This window comes from Apodemus sylvaticus, chromosome 15 (assembly GCF_947179515.1).
Source record: "Apodemus sylvaticus chromosome 15, mApoSyl1.1, whole genome shotgun sequence".
Lineage (NCBI taxonomy): Eukaryota > Metazoa > Chordata > Mammalia > Rodentia > Muridae > Apodemus > Apodemus sylvaticus.
This window is the reverse complement of record NC_067486.1, coordinates 67,020,431-67,046,973: the sequence shown is the minus strand read 5'-3', so window position 1 is coordinate 67,046,973 and position 26,543 is coordinate 67,020,431. Positions and strand designations below refer to the sequence as shown.

The window sequence follows — 26,543 nt, the reverse complement described above, 5'->3', positions numbered from 1 at the left end:
TTTATATCAAATTGACATAGAAATTAGCTAGCACGGGGTGCAGAAATGCTATTGTTATTTTTAAATTAGAAAAATGAGCAGAAAGCCCACTGAACCAATGGGTATCTGTGATTCTGAGATAAGCAGCTGAAGACCCTAGGATCTTGGAAAGAAAGGAGGTGTGGAGGCACCATGGCAGGGTTCAGGCAGAGAAACAAATGACTCGAGTCTTTTAAACAGAAGACTCTTGTGACAGAGGCGAAGAAGTGAAAAGTGTCTAGTCGTCAGAAGGAGCTAGAAGCTGCCCTCATCTGAAGGGAGCATGCATTGCTGGGAGCCAGTGATACTGCCTGAGCTGGTGGGGCCCCCAGCGTACCAAGGCAAAACTTGCCACTGCATCTACCTACCTCTCTCCCAGCCACGCGATCTCACTTGCAAAGGGGCTGGGTATTTGGTGAACAATTAGCTACGTATGGATGCAACAGTCCCTGCTGCTAAGAGAAAATAGGGATCTCTTTATAGAATCGTTCCTCTCCTGCAGGTGTGTGCGTGGCGACCACATACAGCTTTCCCTGAGCAGTGAGGATTTGATCTCAAGTCCTCATGATGGCATAGCAAATACTCTTACTAGCTAAACCATCTCCCCAGTCCCAAGGTGGAAGGTTTTGCCCTTGTTTGTTTGTTTGTTGCTGTTTTGGTTTCTAAGTTCACTCTCCTCCTGTTTCCTGCTCCTCTTCAGTCTCCCCCTCTTTCTGTTGGCTGCTCGGCTGACTTCACCGTGTTCTTTGCAGGGCATCCTGGCCCAGCCCCAGCCCTGGTGGAAGATCCAGCTGTTCATGTGGGAACCAGTGTTGTTTGGGACCTGGGATGGTGTGTTCACGTCCTGCATGATCAACATTTTCGGGGTTGTCCTTTTCTTGAGGACCGGCTGGCTGGTGGTGAGTGAGCTGGTGACCCCGTGACAGGGCAAAGCTTCTTGGATACTACAGTTTAGAGACTAGATTCCTGAAGCATAGATGCTGAAACAAAGCAGGAAGTACAGGGCATAGCTGGCACTGCTTTTAGAACGGGACTATGGGGGGCCTGGGCCTCAGAGGTTCCCAGTGAGAGCCTTGGGATGGCTCTGACTATATGAGGTCAAGGCTCATTGTGGGTGGGACTAGAGTTAGGGCAGGATCAGACAGATGGTGATTTTTACTCTAGCTTGTGACCCTTCTGGACTTCCTGGTGTATGACCTCACTCTGCGCCCCTCAGAAGCACCAGCTCCTCATGCCCACAGTTGCTCTCTCGCACACTGCTCCTGGCCTTGTTCACAGGGCTGCATTGTTGGAGATACAACCTCCTGCCTCTCAGGATTCATTGTCCAGGGTAGACCCTCTTGTACTAGATTCTGATGGTCAGGTCATCTTTAGCACAGGGAACAAAGGTCTCTCTTTTACTGCTTGGGCAAAAATACCCTAGAGCAGGGCTCCCAGACCTCCCCAACTGTGCCTTCTCACACAGTCAACTTCAATAGACTAGAACAGGCTGAACAGAACAGAAGACTACTCAGTTAAGAATTAAACACTAGTGAATACCTACTGTGTGCAGATGCTAATGTGCCAATGGGACTGTAAAACACCAGCCTTTGTTCCTCTGCTGGTGTAGTCTCACACTGAGAGATCTCAGGAGCATTAAGGTCCCCAGGAGTGGAGCCCTGCAGAGGGTGCAAGGTGTCTGGGAAAGCTGCTTCCATGAGGTGTTGCAAGAGGCTTGAATGCTGGATTGAGTTGGATAGGTGAAGGAAGAGAGCCCTTCAGAGAGCCCTTCCTTGAATAGCCAATACTGTGGGAGACACACACATCAGATGTGTCACCAGGTTAAGACTTGAGCAAAGTTGAGACACTAGCAGGCATTTCTGTTGCAGTCTAGATGCAGAATGTCCCTCTGGGGGAAGCCTCAGGATTTGATCTTTTTGTTGTTTTATTCTGGTTATCGCTGCCAGTCCTGGTTCTCTGGGCTCTGCTGCATGCAAGGATGGTTAAGGAAGAATAGAAAGGAAGAAGATAGAGCTCTATGTTAATTCTTTATTTATTTGATTTTTTAAGAAATGGCTGGCTAGTGGTGATGGCATACACCTTTATATCCCAGCATTTGGGAGGCAGAGGCAGCTGGATCTCTGATTTCAAGGCCAGCCTGGTCTATAGAGTGAGTTCCCGGACAGCCAGGGCTACAGAGAAAAACTCTGTCTTTAAAAACCAAACCAACCAAGCAACCAAACAACAACAACAACAACAACAAAAACAAGAAAGGGCTATCTAAAATTAGTTTCCTCCCCAGAATGAAGGTGTGAGTTATATTTGCTGTTTATTGTTATGTGACAGATTGCCCCAACACTAACAACTTACAGCAGTGCATGTGTGGCCTGTGGGTCTGAGGTCCATGTGCTTAAGGTCCCTGTGAGACCACAGTAGTTGGCCAGGCCTCCAGGCACATGTGAAGGATCTACTGGATCACCCAAGTACCACGTGGCAGGCCTTGGCCACGTCACGTGGTTCCCCGTGGGATTGTCTCTCTCAGGCTTCAGACTTTCACTAAGAATAAGAGAGAGCTTCTCTTATTCTCAGCAGTCATCACCTCTTCAGTGTCCTAGTCTTAAAAAAAGGATGTCCCAGCACTTCTGTGGTACATTAAAGACAGGCCAGTACGCGATAAAGCACAGTCTAAATGGAAATTCTGTGCATGTTTAGTCAAAAATTGTTTTGTAAATCCCAACTAATGTGATCATTTGGACTGACATGAAATTTTTTACCTACTTTCAAAAACGAAGTGAGTCACTTCACAGAGCCACCGACCACACAGGAGCACGGGACCCTGGCCTTGAGGGCCATCTTGAACTTGTCTGTCCCTTTGCCCTAAAATAACCTCTGCCTTTTATCTTTGATATTGGAATCACCTGAATATTTGATCGTGAAAAGAAAAAGACAAATGTGAAATGCCAGGAATGAGACAAAACATCCAGGGAATCGTATGAAATCGAAATCGATATCAGCATCTCTTAAGTAGAAAATATTAACTCTAAAAACAACTAGGAGTCAGAGTTTATGAATAGTTAAAGGAACAGTTCCCCTCCGAAGACCCAAGGCTTGGAACCAGATATTTATATTCACATGCAGACAGCTTTCAAGTGTGAACAAAAGAACATATTCTGTAGGATGTCACTGGATGTGTAGTATTAGCAAAGTCCGTATTAGAACATTCAGATGTCATGCTCCAGGGCATGCGTCCTGGGGACACCAGTGTCCTGGGGGCACCAGCATTGTGGGGAGCTAGCGCTGTGTCAGGGGTACCGTCTAGCACGTCACCATGCCCAGGAGTCCAGCAGCGTCCTTTGCTATCTGGCAGTAACTGGGCTTTGCACATATCCTCATGTGGCCGTTGGCATTCTCTTTCCAAAGGGAACTCACAGCTGTCCTTACACACCAGTCTAGGCTTTGAGCAGATTCGGAGGGTGTGGTCTTTATGAGCTGGGTAATAATAAGTAACAATAATAGTGTAACATTTATCACAAAATAGCATGTACCAAATAAGGCTTATTAAGCACTATGTGACAGGTGGCGTTCAAAGTGCAGTGAATGTGTTTAATTCCCTAAAATTTAGTATTTCCTGACAGCTGTGAGGCACATATCATCTCTGTTTTATAGACGAGGAGACAGCCCGGAGCTGTGAAGTAGCAGAAGGCATGGCTGAGGAGACGCTTCGTGTCTGCTCATGCTGCACACAGTTGGCATGCAGAGCTCTCTGCAGACAGATGTCCCCTGAGGGACCCTACCCTTACTCCAGTCTCCACGCTGGGTCACATGTGCAGAGGCCCCTGTTTTTTTCTCACAGATGTGTGAGGCTGGCAGTGGCTACCGCTGCACTGTCTGGTCTGTTTGGCAGGCCTTGCTGCAGCCCCGCGACACCTATGAATTTTGTTTGGTTTTCTTTCTTTGTTGGTTTTGTATTCTGGACTTGGACCCAGGCTTCGTACTAAGTTTATGGTTGAGCTAAATCTTCAGGCCTATGTTTCATTCCTGCTCTGTTTTATTCCCTCAAGGAGCTCAATATAATTAACAAAGATACCTGTAATACTTTAAAATAAAATTAAAAAAAAAAAAAAACCTGTGGGAGACAGAATCCTTGAAGGGCCTGAGCACTTCTAGTTGGCCAGGTCTCATGGGCAGGTTACTCCAGTGTCAGCTGAACAGTGTGTCTCTGGGCTGACTCTCCCAAGTGGCCTCAGAATGGACAGCGGATACAGGGCCTTTCTTCTGGGCCTACTATGTGACAGTGTTACAGCAGAAGGGAGAGTTTGCAGGGAAGAGAAAAACCAGAATTGGTCCATTTGAGATCTACAGCTAATAAAAAGGACAATAATGCAAATGTCCTCATGGGCGTCTATAAAAACTCACAGAGATTAGAAAGAACAAGGAAGCGAAATGCTGGGGCGGGACGGGGAGAACACTATCTTCTTGCAATCTTGCTCCCTATCCCAGACCAGCAATGCGCCCTGAGCACCCCTCATGTGCAGGGCGCCCTCCAGCTTGGTTTAAGGCCCTTCTGCCCTTTCGTCACTCTCTCTAACACTTAGCACATCTGGCGGGGGGGGGGGGGATCTCCCCTCCAGGATCTCCATTGCCTGAGCTCTTACAAAGCATGCAGAGAGTGAGCGTTGGGGATGGCTTACGCTGGTCCTTTCCCCTTCGTCTTAGTCAGGGTTTCTATTCCTGCACAAACATCATGACCAAGAAGCAAGTTGGGGAGGAAAGGGTTTATTGACCTTACACTTCCACATTGCTGTTTATCACCAAAGGAAGTCAGGCCTGGAACTCAAGCAGGTCAGGAAGCAGGAGCTGATGCAGAGGCCATGGAGGGATGTTTCTTACTGGCTTGCTTCCCCTGGCTTGCTCAGCCTGTTTTCTTATAGAACCCAAGAATATCAGCCCAGGGATGACACCAGCCACAATGGGTGCCCCCCTTGATCACTAATTGAGAAAATGCCTTACATCTGGATCTCATGGAGGCATTTCCTCAAGAGAGGGTCCTTTCTCTGTGATAACTCCGGTTTGTGTCAAGTTGACACATACAACTAGCCCATACACCCTTCTTCCTCTTTTCACACTGAGATGTGTGTACATGTGTGTACATGTGGACATACACTTCCAGGAATGTGTACTTTTTTGACCAGCAGGTATTTAGTGAGGACTAGGTTCGTGGGGGTGCTAAGCCTGGTGTACTGGCTGCTTTTGGGTGTCAACTTGACACAGGCTGGAGTTATCACAGAGAAAGGAGCTTCAGTTGGAGAAGTGCCTCCATGAGATCCAGCTGTGGGGCACTTTCTCAATTAGTGATCAAAAGAGGAGGGCCCACTGTGGGTGGTGCCATCCCTGGGCCAGTAGTCCTGGGTCCTATAAGAGAGCAGGCTGAGCAAGCCAGGGGAAGCAAGCCAGTAAGTAACATCCCTCCATGACCTCTGCATCAGCTCCTGCTTCCTGACCTGCTTGAGTTCCAGTCCTGACTTCCTTTGGTGATGAACACCAGTGTGGAAGTGTAAGCTGAATAAACCCTTTCCTCCCCAACTTGCTTCTTGGTCATGATGTTTGTGCAGGAATAGAAACCCTGACTAAGACACCTGGTGAACATGAAGGGGCTTGGAAAATGTGTCTCCCTCTCACAGCTCACACATGGGGATGGGGCTGACCTGGGGAGAGACTCTATAAATAGACACTTAGCTGGAGATAGGGGTTGACCTTGGCAAATAGAGACTGAGTAAGTATGGAGATAGATAAGCACTAGGCTGTGAGTACTTCAGGGCTCAGAGGAAGGTGCCAGTGCCAGCCTCCACAGGAACAATCCTGAAGACCGAGTCTTCAAGGCTGCTTTGGAGTTAGCCTGGAAAGCTGTAGAATAAGTATGAAGGGCAGGGGACTGGTGTGGGTAAGAGGACTGCAGAGAGAGAGAGAGAGAGAGAGAGAGAGAGAGAGAGAGAGAGAGAGAGAGAGAGAGAGAGAGAATGTCCTTTCATGCTAGGTCAAGGTTACCTATATGGTGGATTTGCAGGCTCCTGGTGAATCTCTCTTTTTTAATTTTACTTTTGTGTGTAGAAGCGTTTGACCACATATATGGGTACCACATGTATGCCTGGTTCCTGAGGGGTCAGGAAAGGGCATCAAATTCCCTGGATCCCCTGGAACTGGAATTAGAGATGGTCGTGAGTCACAACGTGGGTGCTGAGAACTGTACCCTGATCTTCTGCAAGGGCGACAAGTGCTCTTAAGTGCTGAGACGGCTCATCTCTCAGCCCTGCTGGTGTCTCTCTTGAGTCGCCTTCCCTATGACATGTGGTATGACGTCGTAAGAGTTTGAAGGTTGGACTTTCTACCTGAAACTCGGTGTTGGCCTTAGCTCTCCTGGTACTGTACACTTCTGTTCTCATTGTCCCTCATGGTGCCCCTGTGCCCTGTGCATCACCTAGTGGGTGGAGGTGCTCAGAGTTTCCATTGCAAACAGCTCCAAGAGATGCTTTTCCTGACTCTGACCCCTCTCTTCCTTCTGCTGCAGGGAAACACAGGTGTGCTCCTGGGCTTGTTCCTGGTGTCCTTCGTCATCCTGGTGGCCCTCATCACTGTGCTGTCTGGCATTGGCGTTGCAGAGCATGGCGGGATGGGCAGTGGCGGCGTCTACTCCATGATCTCCTCGGTGCTTGGTGGGCAGATGGGTGGCACTGTAGGCCTGCTGTATGTATTCGGACAGGTGAGACTGTAGCATGAACTGACTTCTTACCTGTTCATTTGTCCTTGTCTCTCTTCCCTTCCTCATTTGACCTGAGGATGCAAGGGTGAAAACAAGGGCCCCACTTGACAGAGGACCACACTGGGATCTGAGGGGGAGCTGGCACCACCAGTCCTGAGCTCCAGAGCTCCTGTCTCCTCCCACCTCTGCCTCATGACCTCCCCGAGTGACTAGGGCCAGGGTCTGACAGCTTTTCTTGGAGGGGTGTGCATGGCAGGTGGCTCTCTACACTTTGTGCTGTGGGTGGGCATTGTGCCTCTGCCAGAGGTCTCTCCTATGGTGGTGAGGCTCTGGCAGGTCTGATGGCTTGGGTGGCCTTAAGCAGGCCACAGACTCCCGCTGTTGACACTTAGACTGAAGTACAATCCAATGAGAAGTCCACACTGCAGTGGACAAAGCCAGGAAGAAAACCAGCAGGTGAGGAGAAATTCCAAGGCTCACCTAGAGTTTATTTAACTGAAACACAGGAATGGGATTTGATGCTGGGAAGACAACACGGGAACATTGAGAAGTAGCTTTTGTAAGTGTGGCTTGGACCTAAAAGGGGTTTATGGAAAAACAAAGGGTAGTGGGTAGTTGAAAAACAAGTTAAAAAGAAAAAAAAGGGGGGGTTGCTACTTTTCATTTTAGGCAGGCAGCAGAGGCATCAGAATAAATACAGCATATTCTCTAATAGCACAGAGCTGAGGGCATGAGTGTGTGATGAATGTGTGTGTAGGTGTGAGTGTGCATTGTGTGTGTGTGAGTGTGCATGAGTATGTGATGAATGTGTATGAGTGTATGTGACTGTGCATTGTGTGTGTGTGAGGATGTGCATGAGTGTGTGAGTGTGGGTGTGTGTATGGATATGAGTGTGTGTTTGTGTGAGGGTGTACATGAGTATGGGTGTGTATGCATGCATGGGGATATGTATGAGTGTGTGCATATGTGAGGTTGTGCATGTTGTGTGTAGGACAGGAGCATGGGAGGCACTTCACTACTTGCTTGGAGAAGGCAGTTGCTTTTTTGTGTGTTGGTTTTTCGAGACAGTGTTTGTCTATGGTCCTTGCTGTCCTGGAACTCACTTTGCAGACCAAGCTGGACTTGAACTCAGAGAGATCTGCCTGCCTCTGCCTCCCAAGTGCTGGGACTAAAGGTGTGTGCCACCACCACCTGGCAAGGCAGTTATTTTTACTGGAGAAAGATTTGGAAATAAATATGCTATATGTTGAACATCCATAATTAAACAACTCAAAATCCATAATGCTCCAAAAATCCAAAACTTTTGAATATCATATTGAGCATGGCTCATGATTTTCAAATTTTGAAGCTGGGTGTGGTGGTCCAGGCTTATAATCCTAACATCTGGGAGGTTAAAGCAGGTGGGTTGTGACCACCAGGTCAGCCTGGCAAAATAGTAAGACTCTGTCTCTAAAAAAGAAAACCACACCAAAAAAAAAAAAAAAACCCAAAACAACTGAAAATCCCTATCAAACCCAACCCAACCCAATCAACCCAACCTAGTCCAACCCAATCAACCCAACCCATTCCAACCTAACTCAACCCAACCCATTCCAACCTAATTCAACCCAATCCAACTCAGCCTAACTCAACCCAATCAACCCAACCCAACCCAGCCCAGCCCAACCCAACCCAATCAACCCAACCCAGTCCAACCTAACCCAACTCAACCCAGCCCAACCCAATTCAACCCAACCCAACTTAGCCTAACTTAACCCAATCAACCCAACCCAACCCAACGCAATCAGCCCAACCCAACCCAGCCCAAATCAACTCAACCCAACCCAACCCAATTAATGCAACCCAACCCAACCCAACCAAATCAAACCAAACCAGCCCAGTTCAGCCCAATCCAACCCAAAGAAACAAACCTGACCCAATCAAACCCAATCCACCCATACCCAACCCAACCCAACCCAACCCAACCCAGCCCAACCCAACCCAGCCTAGCCCAACCAAACCAAACTCAACCCAACCAAAGCAAACCAAAGCTCTCACACTATAGAAAAAATAGCAAACAACAAACAATCCCTACCAACTTTCAGATTTTGGAGCCTTTTTGAAGCTGGATTTTCACATGAGGGAAAATGCTTAATCAATGCAAATTTTACAAGACCCAAAAGAGTTTGATACATACATTGCCCCTGTGACCACCATTTTCATGTGGTTAGCAGTCATCACCAGTGTGCTTTGCCACCCTATGAGTTGTAGGGAGATACTTTCCTGTTCTGTCCTGTAGCCACAGTGGCTACAGGCTGTCATGTAGACAGCTTCACTTTCCACACTCTCTGGGCAGACAGATGAGGACAGGGGCTGAATACCCCAAGTGAGGAGAAGATGCTGGGTTTCCTAGCTATTGTTAGCTGGGCTGACTGGAAGGAAGCGTCTTCACAAAGTTTACCCAGCATAGGTGGCCATGGCTGAGAAATTTCAGGGCCTGAGCCTCTGTCAGCAGTCCCTGTGGTCAGTGCTGGAGGGTCCTTGGCTGTCTGAGCTCCTTTGGGTTGGGTCTCTTGCCAGGGGCCTTCCCTATGGTTCTTATAGTGGCTTCTGGGTTCCATCTGCTCCATCTTTGCTGAGAGGATGCTGGCACATACTTCCAGGGATGCTGGCCTGCAGCTGCCATGAGATGCTTTTGTCTGGTTTGGGTGTGGTGTTAACACTGCTGTAAGAACTTACTTGGTGGAGGTCAGGGTTCCCCTCTCTTCTAGTCTATGGAAATATGTATAAGGGGTTAGTGTTAACCCTATAAATTCTGAGTAGAACACATCATGGCCACTATCTCATCCTGGATTTCTTGGTTGCACTTGTTTAAATTTTCTGAATATTAGCATCCTCTCTCCCTGCACAGAAGTGTCTTGATTTCCTGTTTTGTTTCTCTGTACTCCTCTTTATTTCTCTAAGTCTGGCAGTAGTAGCACTTCTTTCATCCCTTACTTCAGTCATTTGAATTAACTTCTCCTCTTGACCAATCAAGATAGATTTATCCATAACTTTTATTTAATCCTTATAGTGAAATATTATTAGATTTTCTTCTTTTTTAAATATATAATTTATTTTTATTTGATGTTCACTGGTGTTTCACCTGCATGTATGTCTTTTTCAGATGTCAGAAGCCCTGGAAGTAGAGTTAAAGTCAGGTTTAAGTTGGCACGTGGGTGCTGGGAATTGAACCAGGGGTCCTGTGGAAGAACAGCCAGTGTTCTTAGCTGTTGAGCCATCCCTTCAGCCCCTTATGATTTTCATTGTGATGTTTTTCCTGTGAAATTGTTTTACCAGCCTTTCTGCTCCCCCATCTCCCTGCTTCCTTCCTGTGGCCTTCCACCTCCATAGTCTTCTTTCTCAGTTCATGTCACATATCAAACACCCAACATTGTTTTGGAGACAGGGTCTCACTGTGTAGCCCTGGCTGGCTTAGAACTCACTGTGTAGACCATGCTGGTTTTGAACTTACAGAGATGTGTCTGTCTCCACTTCCTGAGTTCTGGAATTAAAGATGTGGGCAAATGCCTGGGTATTTTTATGTCTAATTATGTCTATGTGAGGGTGTTGGTGAGGCATTGAGCACATGAGAGCAGGGCCCATAGAGGCCAGTAGAGGGCGTTGGAGTCCTGGAGCTGGATGAATTATTGGAGTCCTCTGTAATATGTAATATATACTATTAACCAGGAGCTATCGCCAGCCCCTATATTTTAAAACTATTATTATTAGTTCTTTGAGAATTTCATTCAGTGTGTTTTGATCATATTCAAACATACCCCAACTCTTCCTAGATTCACCCCTGTTCCTTACCCACTCGACTTTGTGTCTTTTTTTTTCTCTGTAGCTTAGGCTGACCTTGAACTCATGGTGAGCCTCTGCCTTAGCCTCTCATGTGCTAGAATTATAGGCCTAAAGCCTCTAATGCCTGATTAGAATCATGACTTTAAAAAAGAACATTGACTGCTTTCCCAAAAGAGCTGTATTTGATTCCCAGCACCCACAGGGGGGTCAGGGGATTTCCCTCCCTCCATCCCTTAGTCTGCATTGGCACCAGCTACCCAAGTGGTACACAGACATACACTCAGGCAAAGCACTCATCTACTAAAATAAAAATTAATAAAAAAACCCACATGAAACAACAAAAACTTAAAAAAAAAACTTGCTACATCCTATACACACTTCCTATATATGCACATGCCTTTGTACAAACCTCACTGTCTCAGTTCTGAGGCCTGGCTAGCCACTTACCCTATGGGACCAGACCATGACCAAGGGCAGCTAGAAACCCTCCTGTGTCCCTGTTCTACTCACCCGTGTCGATCTGAGGGGCCTCTTTGGGCTCCTTACTTGGATGTGGAAGTGTTGACTGTGTGAAAACATTTATCGTGGCTAATGCACTGTGTGCTGGATTCCCTATGCCAACAGTCAAGGAGCAGAAGGAGGCCTAGAGCTTTCCCTGTGGGAGGAGCAATCCTTACTGCCTGCCGCAGCCTAGATTAGGATTTGTGCCTGACCGAGGGTGTGCAGGGGAGGAGCACCCAGCTTCCTTCTGGTGCTCAGGCCTCCTGAACATCTGATTCATTCAAAACAAATACCCTGGGCTGGAGGTTCTATCCTAAGAAAACAGCCCCTTCTCTTTAAAATGGCGACCACCCCACCTTATGTGGCAGGGAGCCCCAGAGGTTTCCATGTTGAGAAGAGTAATGAAAGAGAAAAGTCCCTTATTATAAATGTCAGAAGGTAATGAAAACACTTTTCAGCCATAATGAGCTCTGGGAATGTTTACAGAAACCCAGTAATCCTTTCCAAGGAAGAGCAACTTCCCAGCCTTAGGACAGCTGGCTCGCTCCAGGAAGGCCTGGGGCTCAGACCCGCCCTGCGCCAGCTGTCCCAAGCAGGATGTAGGCTAAGGCTTTGAATTCTGAGTTGGAAGGGAATATACTTCCTGTGCGTGGGAGCTCATGCACAGACTGCACTTTTCACTCAGATGGGCTCACTTTGTAACTGGGTACAAGGTATTTTTGACCACAACCCAAATGTACCCAGGCATTCCAGTTCCGTGGAGATGGCTGTGCCTGCCTGTTAGAAATGTAAAGGCAGTGCCATAGTCTCTGCTGGGGTGGTAGCTCTTCCCTCTCCCAGCTCTGGATCTCACTATAGTGTCTAGTCTGGATGTTGCCAAGTGCCCTCACCCCTGACTTGATAGTTAACCTTGACTCTCAACTCGGTTGGATGCAGAGGATGTAAAGCCCACTTCTTGCTGTGTCTACGAGGGTGAACAAGAGAGGGACCAAGAGCTGTCCTGGCTGTGGGTGCCTCAGTCTGTAAGGCGAGGATCAGATTTCAGAGGAAGTCAGAGCGGAGGATGAAGTCTTCCTCAGCAGGTGCATGAATGCTACACGCCGCCACCATGAACCGCAGGTGCCAGCTTTGGCGGCCGTTCAATGCAGACCCACTCCAGTGACCTCCAGGGAGCCGCCAGACCCTTGGCTTTAGACTGGAGCTGCATCTTTGTTCCTCTTGTTCCGAGGCTTTCGTCAGCTTAGCCTTAGCTGCCATGCGTTTGCCTGGTTTCCCAACTTGTAAATGGCCATCGCGGGACTACCTAGCCTCTGACTGTGCTAGCCACGCCAATACATCCGTTTTGTAATTGCATGTGCATCCATTGGTGCTGTTCCTCTACAGAACCCTGGCTGGGGGAGAGTCCCTAAGCTTCTCTGTGTTCACCTAGAGACTCACTCAGACTTCCTTCTTCCTAACTAAGCAGCAAGACGGCATGGTTGATAATGTGTCGTGTGGTCAGGGCTGGCCAAGTCCACAGGGTGTCTCCCAGCCAGATTTACCTGAGTTAAAGTGAGAGAGACGATAGAGTAGTAATGTCGGCCACAGACACTGACATTGAAAGTCGGCGTATCACACAGTATTCACCAAGTGTGTGCATCACGCTTTGCAAATGTAGGATATTGAAGAGGTGATGCAAAAGTTAAAGTTTTTAGCATGTATTTGTGATGTGTTCACCTGTGTATAGGTGCATGTGTGCATGTGTGTGAAGGCCTGAAGTTGACATTGGTTTTCTCCTCAGTTATTCTTTATTTATTGAGGCAGAGGCTTCTTGCTGAATTCAGACTTCACTAATTCAGGCTGGGAATCCCTGGAGCTCCCCTTCATGTGCCTCCTAATGGGGTGCTAGGATTTCTGCTGACCACCACACCCGGCCAGGTTTTTCCTTGGGCTCTGAACATTATTAGCCTTCTCACTGAGATGGCTTCTCAGTCCAAATATTTTGTTTTAAAAGGATGTTGGTATTCTTGCTGCAGGAGTCAAATTTATAACCATGAAACAATAGTAGAACCTGAACCCTGCTAATCATATAGCACTGCAGGTAAGTGGAATGCTTACTGAGGGACTTGGGGGATAAGAATGAGTTCATGGAGAAGGAAGTTCTTAGATAAACTTGAACTGTATTTGTTCCTGGGATAAAGGCCAGGGCAGGGCTGCACTAACCAGCTGAACCTTGGGCTCAGGGAAGTGACAAGCTGAGGGAAGGTGACTGACATTGATGACTGTGCAAAGTGATGCTCCTGCCATTGGAATTCTATTACATTTGTTTATTGTGCATGTGTGTATGCATGTATGTGTGTGGGTGTGTGTATGCATGTATCTATGAGGGTGTGCATTGTGTATGCATGTATTATATATGCATGTGTGCATTTGTGTACTGTGGGTGTGCATGTGTGTATGCATGCATGTGTGTGGTATATATGTATATATGCATGTATGTGGGGGTGTATGAATATATGTATGTGTGTGCATGTATATGTGTGTATGTATATATGAATGTATGTGTGTGAGTGTGTGTGTATGTCTTAGTCAGGGATTTTATTCCTGCACAAACATCATGACCAAGAAGCAAGTTGGGGAGGAAAGGGTTTGTTTATTCAGCTTACAGTTCTGCGTTGCTGTTCATCACAAAATGAAGTCAGGACTTGAACTCAAGCAGGTCAGGAAGCAGGAGCTGATGCAGAGGCCATGGAGGGATGTTCCTTACTGGCTTGCTTTCCCTGGCTTGCTCAGCTTGCTCTCTTATAGAACCCAAGAGCACCAGCCCAGGGATGGTAACACCCACAAGGGGCCCTCCCCCTTGATCACTAATTGAGAAAATGCCTCACAGTTGGATCTCATGGAGGCACTTCCCCAACTGAAACTCCTTTCTCTGTGATAACTCCAGCCTGTGTCAAGTTGACACACAAAACCAGCCAGTACAGTGTATGAATATATGCATGTATGGTGGGGGTGTGCATGTATATATATGCATGTATGCATGTGGGTGTGTGGATAAATATATTCATGTATATGTGTGGGTTTGCATGTGTGTATGCATGTATGAATGTGGATGCTCATGTGTGTATGCATGTATGTGTGTGGGTGTGCATGTGGAAACCAAAGGACAACTTGCAGGAATTGACTCTCTCCTTCAACCCTGTGAGTCCTGGAACTCACACTCAGGTCATTAGGCTTGGTGACAAGTGCCTTGGTCATTAGACTTGGTGACAAGTGCTTTTACCTGATGAGCCATCTTGTTGGCCCCACAAGACACTTTAAAAAAAATGTTTTTTTTTTTTTTAAAGACAGTCTTGCTGTGCGGCTCTGTAGGCCATGTTGACCTTGAACTGATAGAGATCCACCTGCCTCTACCTCCTAAGTGCTGGTATTCCGGTGTGCACTGCCAGACCCAGTTCACATCACTCTTAACTATTTGTTTGGACCCGCCTTTCAAATATTTCCTCCAAAAGTGCAAAATTATGACTCTAGCCCAAATATAAGATAATCATGTACCAAGCACACAGTGTATGAGTGAGCAGCCAGTAAGATGTTGCAGAGTGCTGAGGGGGGGGGGGTGGAGGCCAGAGGGCAGTGCAGCCAGGCGCTTTAATGGGGGATGAGTTAGCTGGGCGAGGCATCAAACTAGCAACTGTCTTACAGGACTGCGAATCCCAATCCTCTGGGCTATCTGATCACCAGGCAGAAGTTATTTCTGTATCTGCTATAGATTGGAAGAAGTCAGTCTATAAGTTAGCACATGCTAACTTTCCTCAGTCTGGGCTATTCAATGCCAATTTGATCAATAGAGAATATCAAACCAGGTTCTGATGTCACCGGGGTAGCCTGTGATCACCTTTGTCACATGCCACTCACTCTTTCTTATTTTAGTTCTAAATTTTATGTTATTTATTTATTTGAGACAGGCTCATGCTATACATTCCTGGGTAGCCTAGGTAGATTAGCTGGCCTTACCTTTCAACTAGCCTCCTGCCTCTGCCTTCTGAGTGCTGAGACTATAGGTGTGTGCCATCATATTTAGCAGCTAAATAATTAAAAAAATAATACTGCCAACAATTGTGGCTTATGTCTATAAATACAGCAATCAGGAGGCTGAGACTGGAGGATTGTTGTGAATTTGAAGCTAATTTGGGATATATATATATATGAGATCTGGGTCAGCCTGGGCTACAGTGCTAGACCATCTTAAAGAACCAAAACCAAATGATACAAACTAAACCACACACCAAACTTACAGTCTAGGAAGACAGTTCATTCAGTGAAGTGCTTGCTTTGCAAGCCTGGGTACATGATTTTGATCCCCAGACCCAGTACCAACCAGGTGCACTGGAGAGGCAGAGGTAAGAGGATCCTGGGGGCCACTGGCCAGTCAGCCTAGCATGCTTGGTCAGTTCTAGGCCACTACAAGATCTGTTACAAGAAAGAGGTGGACATGCACACACACACACACACACACACACACTCATTTATATGCATGTACACATACACTCACACACATATACACACTCAACACACACATACACATACTCACATACCCACACTAATTCACACACATACATTCACATGCACAGTCATTCACACACCACACACACACACACATCCACTCAAAGACATCCACACACACACACATGCTCATTCACATACACATACACAAACACACACACTCACCTACACACTCTTTCACACACATACATAAACTTATTCACACACACATATGTGCACTCACACAGTCATTCACACATACATACTCATTCACACACATATACACACTCACATACACCCACACTCACATTTACACACAATTATTGACACACATACACACACTTATACTCACACTCTCGTTAAAAGTAATGGTGTTTAAATGTTTGTGGGAGTGTGCATCTGTGGCTCTGAGGACAGAGCCCTGTGTGCACCCCTTTCTTGTAGACATTTCGTTCTTGAATAATGCGGGCAGAGAAGGCCAAATGCCTCCTGACCCAACATCCCTTAATCTTTAGGCCCTGTTGATCACTGACAGCTTTCAACCCAGGGCTCATGCTCTCTTGTTCAAGATGTGGATGTGAAATGGGGTCTGAGTCAGGTTCCCCTGTGGAAGAGCAGGTTTGAGCTGGTACTGCCTCCCAGACAGAGCCACAGTGCTGGTGCATGTGTGTTTCCGTGAGCAGGCAGGTCTGCTGCTGACGCCTCTCTCTGGCTGCCTCTCCCCACTGGGGATGGCCCGGCAGTGTGTTGCAGGTGCTATGTACATCACCGGCTTCGCGGAGTCCATCTCAGATCTGCTGGGCCTCGGGAACATCTGGGCTGTGCGAGGGATTTCAGTTGCTGTGCTTCTGGCTTTGCTGGGCATCAACCTGGCAGGAGTCAAATGGATAATCCGACTCCAACTGCTGCTGCTGTTCCTGCTGGCCGTCTCAACCCTGGACTTCGTGGTGGGCTCCTTCACCCACCTGGACCCAGGTAAGCCCCTGGAGCACAGGGCTTTGTTGATGTGGATGGGTGTGATTTTCAGAGTACCCTCCCTCTCCCGCAGGCTAGACCTATGAGTAGGGTGGCTGGTCCTAATCATGTGAACAGGTCCATCAGGGTGCAGCTCCCTGGGTTCAGAAGCCCAGATCCTGCCCCCCACATCCCCAAACACACAGACACCCCCCAACATTCACACACAAACACCCAAATACATAGAGACACACAAGACATACACACACAACACACAATGATACCCCCACACTCACACATAAACACATAACACATACATACATACACACACACACACACTTTTACTTCATATATTTCCCATGATTCTCTTTCATTTTTTTCCTTATTAAAACAAATGTAGATAATGCAACTTCACCAATCTAAAGCACAAGCAAGTGAGCAGAGACCAACTCCATAGCAATGACTAGGACAGTGTCTTAGTCAGGGTCTCTATCCCTGCACACACATCATGACCAAGAAGCAAGTTGGGGAGGAAAGGGTTTATTGAGCTTACACTTCCACATTGATGTTCATCACCAAAGGAAGTCAGGACTGGAACTCAAGCAGGTCAGGAAGCAGGAGCTGATGCAGAGGCCATGCAGGGATGTTTCTTACTGGCTTGCTTCCCCTGGCTTGCTCAGCCTGCTCTCTTATAGAACCCAAGAGCACCAGCCCAAGGATGGCATCGCCCACAATGGGACCTCCTACCATTGATCACTAATTGAGAAAATGCCCCACAGCTGGATCTCATGGAGGCATTTCCTCAACCAAAATTCCCCTCTCTGTGACAACTCCAGCCTGTGTCAAGTTGACACACAAACCCAGCCAGTACAGACACCAAACTAGAAAGAAATACAGGGACAGAGAAGAAAACAGACTTCGATGTTATCTTCTGTAAGAACCTGACATAACTATATGTCTCTACACACGGTGGCACCTGCCTGTAAATATTTACGAGGCCGAGGCAGGAAGATTGTGAACAAAATGCTGAAACCTTATCTTGTAAAACAAAGCAAACTATGACAAATGTTGATGGTTGTCATTTCGTAGAGATGGCGGCTACCGAAATGCTCAATTATCTGTGGCTTTATGTGCTAAATTATTTTTCAAAATAAAAAATGTGTGATCCTTACCTAAGCATAAAAAATGATCAAGTGGCCAGGTATAGCTTTTCACTCTTTGGGATAAACTAAATAGCGTATCTTTTTCTTTCTCCTATTCTATTCTACTCTACTCTATTGAGACAGGGTTTCACTATGTGACTCTAGCTGTCCCAGAACTTACTATGTAGACCAAGCCAACCTCACAATCAAAGACATCCACCTGCCTCTGTCTCTCAAGTGCTGCAACTAAAGGTGCACAACACTATGGCCTGAGGTGGTGTAACTATTCCATGAACCCATCACCAGCTAATTCAGTGATTCTCAACTTGTGGGTCGTGTCTCCTTTGGGGGTCAAATGATCCTTTCACAGGGGTCACATAAGACCATCAGAAAACACAGATATTTACATTATAATTTATAACAGTAGCAAAATAACAGTTAAGAAGTAGCAACAAAAATAATTTTATGGCTGGGGGGGGGGTCACCACAGCATGAGGAGCTGTGTTAAAGGGTCACAGCATCAGTGAGGTTGAGAACCACTGGTCTAATCTCACCTAGGGTTTCCTGAGCTTCATGGAAACCTAGCGGCATGAATCTAACATCCCGACTCTCTAAATGACATGGAGGCCTGTAACTTTGCCACTTTCTCATTTGTGTTGCTTGTCCTCAGCATACACAGCTGTCACTAGGATGCTGTAGAAAACGCCCAGTACCGTGCACTCCAGGAACTCTGTGTTTAATAGAGACTAGTCTTTAAAGAGAGGGAGAGAGGACCGACAGGTGCGTTTAGAATAATCTTCAGTCCAGGCAGGGACCCATGATGCTGGTGGGGTGATAGTCACTGTGCCCACGTTCCTAACACACTGGGCACCATGCTGAGGATTTGCCACAGCATATCTTACATAGCTCCTGCCAGAAGCTTTTGAGATGAGAACACTGATACCCATTTTACAGACAGAGAAAGGCGCTGTGTTTGTGCAAATGCATGGCATGGCTGGGGTTTGAAACCTGATACAATGCTGTAGCCGAGCTCTTCCCAGAGCAGGAAGAGGCTGTTCATACAGCATGCTTGTCTGCTCTCTGCTTTTTCTGTTTGAGGTCACCCCTGCACTGCGTCCTTCCTAGTTTTTCCTTTATAAACAAACAGACAAGCTGTGCACACCATTATAATTTTATTTTTAATATTCTTTACATTTTATTTTTATTTATGTGACTGTATGTGTGCCTGTTTGTGTATATGTCACGGGTGTGCAGGTGACTGCTGGTATCAGATCCCTTGGATCTGGAGTTATAGATGGTTGTGAACTGCTTGACATGGGTGCTGGGAATCGAACCCAGGTCGTCTGGAAGAACAGCAAGTGATCTTAACTGCCAAGCCATCTTGGCAGCACCCCCAATCTTGCCTTTTAAACGCTGTTGGCTGGAGACTGGTCAGAGTCGAGTTGGCACATACTTCTATTTCTTCAGCTATTATAGTTCCAATGCCAGAAATGGTACATCCTCCGATGTTCCCCACTGATATCCAGAAGGACTGACTCCTATACAGAAGGGGTCCTCAGGACCTACTCCAGTGTCAAGGACCTGGTGATTCCCCCGGCTCACCTGAAGTGCTGTAGCATGTTCTCTGGGGCTTCTCTGCTGGAGGGAAAGGGTGCTTTTTCCTGGCCTGGCACCATCCTGGAGCCATGGCTCTCACACTGAGGGAGACAGAGAGGCCATTGGCTGCTGAACTGTCTATGAAGAGAGGAACAATCTACCCCGTTGGTTCCAGACTCCCAGGTGCCCTCCCTTTCCCTGACACAGTTGCTAGGAGACCGCAGTTGACTGACAGGCAGTGCTGCTGGCCGCCTCCAACTTCACTAGACTCGTGTTTTCCTTCTCCATTGGAGACTTTCTTGGCTGCTCTTCTGAGTGACTCCAAGTGCTTCTCCTTCTTTCTGGTCAATACATTAGCAGGGTGTAGTGTGAGCTGAAATGTATTTTCAAGAATTCCCATAGCAACAGGCATCATTGGTTTTTATCAAGCAGACTGTTTTCTCTGTAGTTAAAAACCCCAAACTGAAACCAGACCATAAACTTTTACAATGGATTTAACAGAATGACTTCAACTGTTAAAGGGGAAAAGGACATTTGAAAAGGACTGGAAGGAACTATACCTGGAGGCCCACAGTGATTGTTGAGTTATGTGCAGCTGTATTACTTCAGTTCTACGTTTCCTTTAGTTGGCTGAGGTTACTTTAGTTTTTAAGATTTATTTATTTATGTTTTCATCCATGCAGCCTTCCATCAATTTATGTGTGCATGTGCGTGTGTGTATATTGCCTGCATGTATGTATATGTACTGTGTTCATGCCTAGTACCTGTGGAGGCCAAAAGAGGGAACCAATCAGATTCCCTGGAACTGGAGTTACAGATGGTTGGGAACTGCCATGTGGGATCGTTTGTGTAAGAGCAGTAAGTGCTCATAGCCACTGAGCCATCTCTCCAGACCAGTATACATACATGCATACATACATACATACATACATGCATGCATACACACATGCATACATACAAATCATACATACATACATACATGCATACAGACAAGCATACATACAAATAATACATACATACATACATACATACATGCATACAAATAATACATACATACAAATAATACATACATACACATATACATACATGCACACATGCATGCATACATACATACATATGTATGTACATACATACACACATGCATACATACATACATACACACATGCATGCATACACACATGCATACATACAAATCATACATACATACATGCATGCATGCATACAGACAAGCATACATACAAATAATACATACATGCATACATACATGCATACAAATAATACATACATACAACTAGTACATACATACACACATACATACATGCACACATGCATGCATGCATAAATACATATGTATGTACATACATACACACATGCATACATAATACATACATACATACATGCATGCATGCATACATGGGGCTGAAGAATCAGCTGCTCTCGTGTCTTCTTCTGTCCTCCAGGGGCATCAGGCACACAGTGTAACACACAGACATATATGCAGATGAAACACCCCCATACAAAAATTAACATTTGGAAAAAAATTTAAAAAGACAAAAAATTTAGATCTAAAATATACCATGGTTCCCTTTTATTTGTATGCTAAAGGTTCAACATACCTATACTCTCAGGAAGCTGAGGCAGGAAGATTGGCATGAGTTCAAGGTCAGCCTGGGCTACAGGATCACAAGCCCTGTGTCAAAAAAGGAAGGAGTGGAGGGTGGGGAGAAAAGCAAGCTGGGAAAGAAACCTCTGTCGTCTTATGACCTCCCCTAAATCCTGACACCTAAGAGGAAAAGTAAACCTCCCCTCCCTTGCTTCACTCTCCCACTCCTGTGGCCAGGAGGAGATGGGGCACATGCGCATGCGTGCTCATGATGGACACACACGACTGCTCTTTGTAGAGATGCAGCTAAACTCTTCCTGACCTAGCTACAGTCCCCACTCTGCTCTGAAGCACCCCCAGGGACACCCTTCTGTCACTCCGGTTTTTTGAGATTATAATATCATGTCCCCCTTCCCTCTTCTCCCTCTAAACCCTCCTATCTAATCATCCTTCCTCTCTGTAAAATGCACGACTTCTTCTTTCATTGACTGTTACTACATGTGTATATGAATGTACAAGCATCACAGCCCCTGTCACTGATTAGAAACACTTGGAGTTTAAAGTCCTGCTCCTGTATCTCAGATTTCCCCAGTTCTGGGCTTTTACAGATAAACCTGATATGACAGCTTGCTCAGATGTGTGCATGAGGGGCTCTGTTTCTCCAGGAGCGAGTCACAAATGGAATTCACAGGAGGAGGGTCAAGGGCACTTTAAGTTCTGCTGGGTTCTGTCACACTGTCTTCTGATGAGATTTTTCTGAACTCACACTAGTGGGAGTTATGAATTACCGAGTCTCTGTCTCTTGGAGAACAATGGGCAGGTGTAATCTTTTACATTTCTGCTGTGTTATAAAGTGTGTATTCCTTTTCTTTCTGTTTTTTGTAAATCATTGAGGATAATTTGTTTATGTTTTTTATTGCTTCTTCCATTTCTTTTCCCTTGAATTGTCTATAATCTTCCCCTGTTCTTTCTGACTTGGTTCTCTTGTTCCCTGAAGGTTCCTAAAGTGCGTTCACCTTAGCAGTGAGCCAGACAGAGCAGTGTCGGCTTAGATGTTTTATTCATGCTGAATGCTTGCTCTAGACACTGAGGCTTTCCCCTGATATCATCTGTCCTTTAAAAATATAGAGAGAGGAGTAATACACCCATAAAACACCCATTTTGATCCAAACTATATACTTTATTTCTTTGTATATTTTCCTGAAATTAAATATACTCTGAGTGTTAGGTCCCTGGGCTTCCTATAACCACAGTGAAATTTCTGAAAACAACAGAAATTTATCCTCATGTAGTGTTGAGGGCCAGATGTCTGGAATCAAGTGTCTTGGGGTCACTGTCCCAGTAAGTCCCCAGAAGACACTCTCTCCTCATCCCCCTCCAGCTTCCCGGAGACAAGTGTCCCTTAGGCGTACCTGGTCACTCTAGTCTCTGCCCCCCCACCCCATATGGCCCTTGTTGTCTTTTTACTGGGCAGTCAGTATTTTAACAAAATAACATTGTCTCTACAAATAGAGCTACCTGATAATCCAGACTGATCTCATGTGGAGATCCTTAGGTGGTTCTGTAAAAACCCTTTTCTCAAATGAGATCACATTTGCAGGTCCTTAGATATAGGGTGAGAACATACCTTTGGGGGCGCCAGTCACCCCAATATGCAGCATCACCTTTGCTTTGCTTTCTTTTCTGTCAGTTACTAGGTAGAAAATGCTCAACAGAGCTTCCAGATGCCACTGGCGTTGTCCCCAGACTCCCCCATGGGAGCCTTTCTCTCCAGCCTTGCTTTTCCTAGAGAGGTGATCGCTGTGCTGGGTCTCAGCTGGTATGCTGGATTCTACCTCTCTGTCTAGGGCCTGGACCCTATCCTGTAGGTTCCGGAAAAATGTAGGCTCCCCTTCAGCTGTGATTGACATTGGATCAAAAATTCTAAGTTGAAAACACTTTTGAATAGAACTGTGAAGACATGTTGCCTCACTGCCTCGCATCCCACAGGACCAGGTGGTTGTGCTGGTCTGATTCCCATGCTTTAGTGGAGAACCCGTTCTCCAAGTGTTGAACATCTTCCCTCTACCCGTGATGCTCTATAATTCCATAACAAAAAAATGTTAAATTGAAAAAATTGTAAATTATGTGTATGCATGTATCTGTGAACATGCATGTGGGTGCCCACAGAATACAGGAAAGGGTGACAGATTCCCATAGAACTGGAGTGACAGATGGTTGTGAGGTGCCATGTGGGCCCTCTGGGAGAGCAGCCAGTACTCTTAATCACTGGGCCATCCCTCCAGCCACCATAACAACAACGACAACAACAACAAGAACCAGCTTGTCACCTTCAATTTGGGGGTTACTGATATTTCTTTTATGGTCTCTTTTCTCCAGTCACATTTTTTCCTATTTTGTATGTGTCTAACTCAAACTTTTATCAGGCTGGCTTTGACCTCATGATCCTCCTGCCTCAACTCCTGAGAGCTGGAATTACAGGTATGCACCCCCCACAGCCACCCAGCTTACTTTTTTTTTTTTTTTTACACTTTTTACCCTTAAATTCTGACTATAGCAAACCTTCTTTAAACACAATTTTAATTTTTGCAGTTTAGGTTGCCACCAAAAATATTAAATGGAAAACTGGAGTAATAACTCATCAACACCCACAAACAGTTCATAAGGTTCCCAATTATTCAAAAATTATTCAGTCTCATTGATGTTAGTCTTTTACTGGGCTGACTTTGTAAATTAAACTTCATCAAAGGTGTGTGAAGGAGAAGGCAGGATTCAGTGGGATTTGCAGGTTTGGGCATCTCTGGGATCTGGGGCTCATCTGCCCATCACCTCCAGGAATAATTGATAACTACCAGAGTCAGATAGTGGGTTTGAATGTCTGTCATTTAAGTTTTTAAAAATTTTAAACTGTGCGCATTGTGTGTGCGTGTGCGTGTGCACGTGTGTGTGTGTGTGTGTGTGTGTGTGCGCGCGTGTGCTATATCCCTCTGTCTCAAAATGCCTCTCTGTGTCATATTCTCTTCGTCCTGGCTTTCCTCACCACCTCTGTCCCCCGCCACCAGGTCGTTTGCCATGTAGGCTGGCATCAAGGGTCCCTCTTTCTTCCTCCACCTCCCATCCTGTCTTTCCCAAGCACACACCTCCGCCTACGGCACGGCGCGGGACTGCACAGAGATGAACAGCGTGACAGTTTAGGCATGAGACTCTCAAACATTTGTCTCAGCTCCTAAAATGCCTTGGAGGGGCCTCATATTTTCATGTATATAAGACGAGTCTCCTGCCAAAGTGCTCGCTCGAACTGCCGTGAAAGTCAGGCAAATACAGAGAAAATACATTCTAGAAGATGAAGTGACATGTGGTACATTTTAATGCTAGTTTCTACATTTTAAAATGAAATTGTGAGTCTCTGAACATAATCCTTTGGTTACCCGGGCAGGCGTGTGCCAAGCTTCCATGACAGGCCCTGCATCTCACAGCCCACGGGGCACAGTGCTCCACAGGGTGTCTGAGTCAGTCAGCGGGGCCTGGGACAGGCTCGTCTCATGCTGAATCCAGCAGGGAGAAGCTGCTCTGGGAGGCTGGGGCCTTGTATTGAGCCGCTGAAGGGCAGAGTCACAGTGAGCCTGCCGGCGTCTGCTCTCTGCTGAGACTGCTTTATCTGAGGCCCGTCAAGCTCGTGATCTCCACAGAACCTTTGCTCAACTCTGATTCCTGTTTGTTTGTTTGTTTTGTTTTGTGCAGGATTTCGCTGTAGTCCAGGCAGACCTAGAACTCACTCTCTATAGAGCCAAGGATCATCTGGAACTTCTGATCCTCCTGCCTCCACCACTCAGCTGCTGGTATTAAAGACATATCTTGCCACTCCTGGCTTTCATCTGTGACCCTGGACCTGTTTTGCACATTAGCCATGTACCTATTTGAAATGGCCATTTTTCCTTGATTCTGTGAAGATAGTGCCTTTGCTCTCTTCTTGGTCTTCCTCATATGGGCAGAGGAGCATGGAGCTCAGGCCGCTGCTGTCAGTGAGCAGGGAGAACAGGGCTCATACTGATGATGTCAGTGAGCGGGGAGAACAGGGCTCAGGCTGATGATGTCAGTGAGCAGGGAGAACAGGGCTCAGGCTGATGATGTCAGTAGCAGGGAGAACAGGGCTCAGGCTGATGATGTCAGTAGCAGGGAGAACAGGGCTCAGGCTGATGATGTCAGTGAGCAGGGAGAACTGGGCTCAGTCTGATGATGTCAGTGAGCAGGGAGAACAGGGCTCAGGCTGATGATGTCAGTGAGCAGGGAGAACAGGGCTCAGGCTGATGATGTCAGTGAGCAGGGAGAACAGGGCTCAGGCTGATGATGTCAGTGAGCAGGGAGAACAGGGCTCAGGCTGATGATGTCAGTGAGCAGGGAGAACTGGGCTCAGTCTGATGATGTCAGTGAGCAGGGAGAACAGGGCTCAGGCTGATGATGTCAGTGAGCAGGGAGAACAGGGCTCAAGCCCCTGCTGTCAGTGAGCACTCTGTGATTTCTTCCTCATCATCGCTGTTACCCTGCTTCGGCTGCCTCCCTAGATAGCCCCAACCCAGCTTCCATATTCCACACAGTTCCTATGGTCCCCACAGCACCTCAATTATGGTCAAACAAACTCGGGCTCTCCATTTATTATCTTTCTGTTTTTACTTTTAAAGGTCGTGATAAATCTAATTATCTTTTAAAGGTAGTATTATCTTTTCTCCATTGACAGTTTCATATGTGTAAGCAATACATCTTGGTCACACCCACCCCAACACCCCTTCTTCCATCCTCTAAACGTCCCCATCCTGTCCCCAACCCGGCTTCCTCCCACATCATGTCTGCTCTGGTTTTCTTTGTTGCCTTGGCAACCCGCTGAAGCTGGGTGTTGGTTCCTGACTGTGTCGGCCTGGCCTTCTGGGATGACCGTAGCATAATGACCACGGCACGTCCAGAGGACAGTGCCCACAGTGCTCCTCCCCACCCCTGGGTTCTCACGCTCTTTCTGCCTCATCTGAGATGGCATCTGAGCCTCCAGGGTCGGATGGAGTTCACACAGCTGTCCCAGTTAGAGCTGGGGACTCACTCAGTAGTCAGTTCAATCTCTTTGACCAGTTAGAAGTCTCTGACCAAGATGACGGGCCGCAGTAATCTATACACATAACTATTTAGAAAGAAGCCTGACAGTATGTCCACTTAGCAAAACCACACTGTGATAGATGCCGGACAGGGTCGTTTCCTGCCTTAGAGATGCAGAAGCAGCAGTCTAGAGATAGGAGTCATCCTAGGAACCGGTGCCTCTGTGGTCAGCCCCTTGCTGGTTCAATAGAGAGGCACAAAATCTGGGAGGTAACAGACTTAGGTTCCTGTGTAGGGCCTATGCTGTAAGGCATGGACTTTTGCCTAGGCCTATAGTATATGCATGAACTTCATCCCGGGGAGCAGGGCGAACTCCGACATTCTGGCTGCTCCTTGGAGCTTGAAGTCAGCCCCCATGGTGGCTAAGAAGGGCAAGGTGTGGGTCTTCCAGAATCGCTCAGCACTGGTTTCTGGAGATAGGCAGTGCATATTTGTATGGAGAAAGCCCACTAAAGAGAAGCCAGACTGCATGGCCTTTCCTGTCCCTGCAGTTGCAGTTGGCTAGTCT

The 26,543-nt window shown here is 46.7% G+C and overlaps 1 protein-coding gene across 1 annotated transcript in view; it reads left to right on the top strand.

Annotated features, from left to right (window-relative positions):
• Nucleotides 1-773: 773 nt before the first annotated feature.
• Slc12a8 (solute carrier family 12 member 8) overlaps nucleotides 774-26,543 on the top strand; it is a 130,924-nt gene continuing 105,154 nt past the window's right edge. The window contains 3 exon segments of the mRNA XM_052158005.1: nucleotides 774-917; nucleotides 6,563-6,754; nucleotides 16,342-16,573. Coding sequence (XP_052013965.1) covers nucleotides 816-917; nucleotides 6,563-6,754; nucleotides 16,342-16,573 — 526 coding nt within the window. The 5' untranslated portion in view covers nucleotides 774-815.